General features: G+C 40.7%; 1 protein-coding gene across 2 annotated transcripts in view; it reads right to left on the bottom strand.

The window, feature by feature from the left end:
* Nucleotides 1–6861, bottom strand: part of RAD51B (RAD51 paralog B) — a 627537-nt gene extending 620676 nt beyond the window's left edge. Inside the window, exons 1-3 of one of the 2 annotated variants that reach the window (XM_010846706.1) lie at nucleotides 6778–6861; nucleotides 2299–2409; nucleotides 979–1092 (exon numbers count right to left, since the gene is read on the bottom strand). In XM_010846706.1, the coding sequence (XP_010845008.1) occupies nucleotides 979–1092; nucleotides 2299–2382 (198 nt within the window). In that variant the 5' untranslated portion in view covers nucleotides 2383–2409; nucleotides 6778–6861. Of the gene's footprint in view, nucleotides 1–978; nucleotides 1093–2298; nucleotides 2410–5767; nucleotides 5838–6777 lie in introns of those variants that run through there. The other variant, XM_010846705.1, reaches the window with a different exon arrangement.
* Between the last annotated feature and the right edge of the window lie 1165 nt (nucleotides 6862–8026).

An 8026-nucleotide genomic window follows, 5' to 3' on the forward strand; every position in this document is an offset into this window, starting at 1 on the left:
TAACTCTTTAACTTCTCCCATAAAACAAAGTGAGCTGTTCAAAGCTACCTATCTTTGTTGAAACCAATGACAAAGCTAAGACTAGTGCCCATCTCTAATTCCAATTCTAAATCACCTTCTGATGATTCTGCCTTTAAAGTATTTTCCTTAGACCACAAGCAAAACCTGAACAAAAGAAAATGCTCAATCTGTTCATTGTTTTCAAAGTTTCAAATGACACTAATATTCCTTCCTTCCTCCTCCACAGAGTTGGATCCTCCTTTATTGCTCAGTGGTTACCAAATTTCAATATAACATAGTAAGTAGTTTACAACCCACACAAATAAATACATTTACAAAACACTGGACAGACTTTCAGGTAACTCTTATGCTGAGAAAATAAGACATTTTCTACCATGCACTAAACCTACATTTTGAAAAGCTAAAGGCAGGACACAGAAAGTATGAAATAATAGTACAACTTGATTTGGGCTTATTTCAAAAGACTTTAACTCCTCTCAGGAGTGAGGATAAGTTTTAAAGCATTATTCATTCAATCAAAAGTCAGTGTAAGTCCAATATGCATACTCTGAGATGTAGAGTAAATGATGATGGTAAAAGTTAGTATTATAGAGAAAGGGACATTCTAAAATTTCCTAAATATACTCTAAATGAGTATATTATAGTTTAACCATGAGGTTCACAAATCCTTCCCAAACAAGTAAAAGAGAAAGATGACCTTTTGAAATAAAACTGCCAGCTACAGAGAAAAAAAATTCCTGTTACCTCTCATTCCCGTAACTGTCTCCCATGAACTTATAAAGAACATAAATTTATTCTCATTAGAGGACTAACTCTTATGTTGTGAGGGTTGGTATTTTTGAGGTGTTCATCTCTATTTTTGCTTTTACCTTATCCCCTAAAAGATTTTAAAGAGAATACAGAAGCTTTTCAAAATAAAAATCATAACCAAACCATAACTCTAAAATACATATATACCGTTTGCATCTGTGGTGCACAGGCCCTGCTAACCAGACACAGAAGTTCATGGACACCTTGATAACTAAGGCCAGTCATCTTCATAAGCTCCAGTGGGGAAAGACACAGAAAGTCCTAAAAACATAAAGAGACTATTTTAAATATACATGTATAACAAAGATACTGGAATTAAAAGGAAGCTTTCAATTGACACTGTCCATGTGTAAATAAAAGTATCATTTATTGTAGATCAGTTTGTATGTTTCTTATAGTATTTTCCTCCTACATATTCCTTAACCAGAAGATATGACATAATCTTATCTTCTAATTATCCAACTTAGTATATATCAGAGGACACACCAAGTAAAAATACACAGCAGCAGAAATCAGCCCAAGTGGATATGAGCACTGCCCCTGTGCCCAAAAGTTTGGACACAAACAGACACCCAGAAATGAAATCCGTTTCATCCTAAGCTATAAGATCATTCAGAGGAAGTATTTAATAATTGAGAGAGAATAAAACCAACTATGGACTGAAATGTTAAATATCATATTTTTAAGAGTGTTTCAAAGTATGAACACGAAGGTTATCCAATGTATAACAGAGAAAGCAAAGATAGCATTAACACACAAAACAATTGGAAAAAAAAAAAAAACTCCAGCATTCTCTAAAAGTCCATCTTATCAAGGATTAAATCCTAATGTAAAATGTTAAATCTAATTTAACCTCCTAAGAGGGATTTGCTTTACTCTTGTGTTTAAATATACAACATCACTCCATTGATAGAAAAATAATCCTAAAAATTTTTCTTGCTTTCATGAGAAATTCTCCATTTTGAATACTGTCTCCTCATTTGAGTCATATTTCTCATGTAACTACAGAATTTCTTTTACAAGGACAAAACTTCTCTAGAATCCCAAATAAATGGCCAGGTGTATTTAGCCTTCTGCCATGAGCATTCTCCAGACCCAAGCCTAACTAAAATGCAAAACTCTTGAAATGAAATCACATTTGGAAATACAAGGTAAGTGGTTTGTTATTTTGAATTAGCAAGCGCCATCATTTATCTTTTTTTTTAAACCTAAATGTTCATTCAGATGCAATTAAGAATCATTGGGAGGGACGGTCAAGAAGGAGGGGACATATGTATACCTATGGCTGACTCATGTTGATGTATGGCAGAAACCAAAACAATATTGTAAAGCAATTATCCTCCAATTAAAATAAACACGTTTTCTAAAACTTGAAGCAAAATTTTTTTAAGAAAAGAGTTATTTAGGTACACTTAAGATTAATTTGCACTTAAGGTTTCTCACTGAGAAAAATTAAACAAATTGTACCTGACAGGTAACGATCTGATGTCTGTTCAGACGGTCACACAGCTCTTGCGATAAACCCACTCGTCTTAGTTTCTTGCTACCCATGCCTCCAGGTGCCGCAAGAAAAAGAACCTTGAAAAAACATTGGGAAATAGCATAAGCAGTAGCAGATGGGCTATCCACAACACTCTACAAAATAAAACATTTTTCAAGCCTCTCCATATATAAAATGAAATGTATGGTATTTAAAATATTACTGATAAAATAAAAGAAGGCTATAAATCTTTCTAAATACTTTAAATGGGGGAGACTACTGTTTGTCAAACATGGAAAGAAACAATGTAAGAATCTGCATTTCACAAAAATTCTTTAAAAACTTATTACACAAATATAATAATACCAGCATCTGCCTCCAATGCCGGAGACCTGAGTTCAATCCCTGGGTCAGGAAGATCCCCTGGAGAAGGAAATGGTAACCCACTCCAGTATTCTTGCCTGGAGAATCCCATGGACAGAAAAGCCTGGTAGGCTACAGCCCACAGGGTCACAAAGAGTCGGACATGACTGAGCAACTTCACTTTCTTTTCTTTCTTTCTATAAGATTTTCAGTTCATCCATAAACTTTATTTGGATGTGTAATTAATACAAATATTTCCAAAGAGCACTCCCAAAACGTCTGCTTTCATTGTACTGAAACAATAATAAAGTTATTGACCACCTTCTATATATCAGGCACTGTTTCAAAGCTTTACATCAATTGCCACATTTAAGCTTCTCAACAGCCCTATAAGAAGGTAGATGATGGATCCCATTTTTACATATGAGAAAACCAAAGTCTGGAAAGGTTAGCCATTCCACTGTTACCAAAAAAAGTAAATGGTAGATCCAGAATTTGAACCCAGGAAGTCTGACTCTGAGGCCTATCCCTTAGTCAGTACACTCTTCTACAAGTCCATAATCATACTGAACCTCTCTTTTAGGAGTCAGAACAAACATTCTGAATCAACTGAGATTTTGTTATTTCAGGTGTTATTTACAAACTGAAATTGTTTTTTATTATAGTAGCTGCTCATATTCCCACATGCAATTAAATTTCACTCTTGCTGTTGAACCCTGTAAGGACTAAATGAGGCTCATGAAATATGTGCCTTCAGAGAGTTAGAACAGAATCACTGTGATTCTCTTAATTACACAAACAAAGGAGAAGCTGTATTATACTCAGATGGCAGAATATCCTCTGGATAAAATAGAAACAGGGACTCTTCATTGTTCCAGGAGATAAAACAATAAAATGATCAGAAAAAGAGTCACATTTGGGAACTAAACTATTCACTGAGAATGTAGATACTTATTTCCAATACCATGGCCCAAATTTCTAATCAGATTAACACTCTTTCTCTCTCCCTCATCTTTCTCTCTCTCACACACACATCCCTCCCACAATCACAAAATAAATCCTTCTCATTTTACTCAAAGGGAATTTGTCAGTGTTGGGTTTTGTGTCTCCAATAGAAAGTTTACCAAGTGACATCTGCTGAATCATTGCCCAGGGTCTTCACATACCAGGTAGCTCTGGGCAACGACATCATTTTGACTAATAAATTCAACCCAAAAAGGAGAACAGGGCTTCTCTGGTGGCTCAGTGATAAAAGAATCCACCTGCCAATGCAAGAGACGCAGGTTTGATCCCTGGATAGGGAAGATACCCTGAAGAAGGAAACGGCAACCCACTCCAGTATTCTTGCCTGGGAAATCCCATGGACAGGAGAGCCTGGTGGGCTACAGTCCACGGGGTCGCAAAGAGTCAAACACGACTGAGCACACACACACACATCACTTGCCTAGACTACTCATATTGCCTCTGGTCACTCCCTGCCCTGCACACCCACCCACCAACCCACAAAAAAATAAATCGTTTGTTCCTTCCACAGATGCTTCTTAAGCACACATTCTGCTGAGTGCTGTGGCACAAGAATCACTTAAGCATATTTCTCCCCTTTGGAAACTCACAGTAAAAGATGAAAAGTAATACATACACAAATAATTAGTCATGTAGCAAGTACTGTCATAGGAATTTAAATGTGCTATGTCAACTCACTCCAGTATTCTTGCCTGGAAAATCCCCCTAGGCAGCTACAGTCCACAGGGTGACAAAGAGTCGGACACAACAGCAACAAGCACACACACTCAGATGGAAGCAGAGAGGAATAAGCACCAAACTGACCCACAAGTCACAATCCTGTCAGAGGTAGCCTCCTAAAAATGTGCTCCAATCCTGTCGCTCTCATCCTTTCAAACTGCCCATGGGACCGTGAGACCACAGGATAAACTCATTTCTTATGATGGCCTAAAGCCTCTTGGTAAACTGGTCCCTCACTTTCCTCTTATTCATATATCAGATTGCAAGGCCCAGATTCTGACCTTTCTGGTAAAGTCATTTGCCTCCCAGTACCTTACTTTCCTCATCTGAAAAACAGACATCGTGTAAATATCTACTTTGCAGGAACGTAGTGAAGGTTAGAGGATGTGGATGGTGCCTGGCTCGGAGTGCTAACAATTACTATTAATTCATTCAGCAAAACCAGAGTTTGCAACCTCAGGTGACCTGCCTTCCAGCCATAACATTAATAGGTTACATAAGCGCCATCCTGCCTCCCTGATTTTCCTCCACAAAGACTTCCTGCTTACTCTCTTTCTCTCCAATGTTCTCATCCCATGGTGTACTCATTTGTTCGATAATCTTATTAACACATTGTTATGGCTTGAACGTTTGTTTCTTCCACGTTAAATCCATGCTCTGCGTATATGTGCGAGTGCATGTACACAAGGGTGTGAGGGAAGAAGTTCGATCCTGGAAAGTGAATGCTCTTCTTATCAAAAGAAAAATCCTCACAATAGAAAACTATGAATTAACAATCATAGCTAATATTTCTTGAGCCCTTATTACATGCCACTTTTCCAAGAACTCCGATTTTTACCCCATTTTATAGTTTGATATTGAGGCACTGGGAGTTGAAAAACTTAAGCAAAGCCTACCTAACATCTAGCACAAGGTGGAGTCTGCATTCGAATCCAGGTATCTGACTCCATATTCCACACTATTAAGTACCTCTAATTCAACAACACCTGAAGACAAGAAGACACTCAACTTTCCTTAATGACAGGCTCTCCTTCCTAGACCTCAAACTGCCCACACGTGGGAAGATGGATGGACATCAAGAGGCGAAAACATCACCCTAGAATCCCTTAACAATAGCTCTTCCCAAAAAGGTGCAGCTTCCACGCAACCCCCACAAAGGAAGACCAGACCCCCTAAGATCTGAGGCTGGGATCAAGTTAAGATCCCAATGTACCTAAGGGGGCGTGCGCTTGCACCCAAGAGTGGCTCTCCACTCCCCCGATATCAACAACACGTCCCCAGAGAGGGAGCAGGAAATAATAAGCGCACCCCATTCCCTCAAACCGCCCGCAACAGGAAACTTTCCAGTACCGGGTTCTGCAGCATCCAACTTTCAAAGTTTCCCCTATCCCTTACACACTTCCCCGCGGAAAGTGAGGAAAAGTAACAACCGAAGCCCTGATTGGGTCGTCACCCTGGGGAACTATCCAATAAAAGGTAGGCACAGGCCCAGGGCGGCTCCGCTGCTTGCTGGGAATTGTAGTTCACACTCTCCAATACCTGTGAGTCGCAATCAATTTCCCATTATACTGATTATTAAAATCCGGTGGAGGAATATCAGCAAGGAGAATACGATGCCAGGAAGTGACTTTCTTTTAATTTTCTATTCTTTATTTTGTCACTTCATTTAAAAACTGCTTGCTGCTGCTAAGTCACTTCAGTCGTGTCCGACTCTGTGTGACCCCACAGACGGCAGCCCACCAGGCTTCCCCGTCCCTGGGATTCTCCAGCCAAGAACACTGGAGTGGGTTGCCATTTCCTTCTCCAATACATGAAAGTGAAAAGTGAAAGTGAAGTCGCTCAGTCGTGTCCGACTCTTAGCGACCTCATGGTCTGCAGCCTACCAGGCTCCTCCGTTCATGGGATTTTCCAGGCAAGAGTACTGGAGAAAAACTGCTTAATGGACCAGAAAGACAAGTTAATTTTCTGAGAATAGATGAGAATCCACCAATCATCCAAGTTTTGGAAGAGAACTTTTGGTTTGCTTTGGTTTTTTCTCCGCCTTTGGTGGTGAAATAGTTTGGAAAACATTGAATGAAACTGCTCAAGCCAAAAACATGTAACGGGGAAAAGTCCTAGTCTATAGTTGAAGAACATGACGGAAACCAGAAAGTTCAGTATAAAAGCAGCTGTGATGAGGAAATCTAGTAAATTATTTTAAGACTCAATTTCAGATTATTATATTTGAGAATGGCTTTTTGCTAATTCTTTGCTCTCATCTCCCCTGTGCATACCTCTGTCTTATCATTTAGCCCACTGCATCCTTACTATTGACCTGCACCCCTCAGTAGACTGTGATCTCTTTGAGGATAAGACCGTACCTTCTTCAGCTTCTAAAGTAGAGTCTAGTGCACAGTTCACGGTTGTCGGTTCAGTTCAGTTGCTCAGTCGTGTCTGACTCTTTGCGACCCCATGAACTGCAGCATGCCAGGCCTCCCTGTCCATCACCAACTCCAGGAGTCCACCCAAACCCATGTCCATTGAGTCGGTGATGCCATCCAGCCATCTCATCCTCAGTCGTCCCCCTCTCCTCCTGCCCTCAATCTTTCCCAGCATCAGGGTCTTATCAAATGAGTCAGCTCCTCGCATCAGGTGGCCAAAGTATTGGAGTTTCAGCTTTAGCATCAGCCCTTCCAGTGAACACCCAGGACTGATCTCCTTTAGGATGCACTGGATGGATCTCCTTGCAGTCCAAGGGACTCTCAAGAGTCTTCTCCAACACCACAGTTCAAAAGCATCAATTCTTTGGCGCTCAGCTTTCTTTATAGTGCAACTCTCACATCCATACATGACTACTGGAAAAACCATAGCCTTGACTAGACGGACCTTTGTTGACAAAGTAATGTCTCTGCTTTTTAACATGCTGTTTAGGTTGGTCATAAGTCGGTAAATGAGCAAATACATAACGGGAGTTAAGCAGAAGGAACCGGAAATTCAGAACGTAGGGTTCTGGAATTATAAGGGAGTCCAAGTGGTCGGAATAATAACGGAGGACTTAAGTCGCCTTGGACTTCCCTGGTGGCTCAGACGGAAAAGCATCTGTCTATGATGCGGGAGACCCGGGTTCGATCCCTGGGTTGGGAAGATCCCTTGGCGAAGGAAATGGCAATCCACTCCAGTACTCTTGCCTGGAAAATCCCCTGGACGGAGGAGCCTGGTAGGCTACAGTCCATGGGGTCGCAAAGAGTCGGACACGACTGAGCGACTTCACGTTAAGTCTCCTTGATCTGGGTATCCCCAGGGCGTGGCAAAGCACTGTCACTGGCTGGCGCTAGGCAAACGCTAACTTCAAACTAGGAGGAGAAAAGAAAACAAAAGAAAAAAGATCAAGGCACACAGCTATTCCTGCCACTCACTCCATCGAAGGCAAAACGGAAGGTATCAAGCGGAGGAACTGTCAGAACTATGAGGGATGGTCCTAAGGCACGTATCTGGTATCGCTTTCCCAGCTGGCTGGCTTCCTCGGGGCCTGAGATAGAGTCACGTGACCCAAACAAATATGGCGCTTTATTTGCATCTTCCCTCCATTGACCAATTACAGTAGCCGATGTCAATCGTCATTCCCGCCTC

Source organism: Bison bison, unplaced genomic scaffold (assembly GCF_000754665.1).
Source record: "Bison bison bison isolate TAMUID 2011002044 unplaced genomic scaffold, Bison_UMD1.0 scf7180017864239, whole genome shotgun sequence".
In the NCBI taxonomy this organism is placed as follows: Eukaryota; Metazoa; Chordata; class Mammalia; order Artiodactyla; family Bovidae; genus Bison; species Bison bison.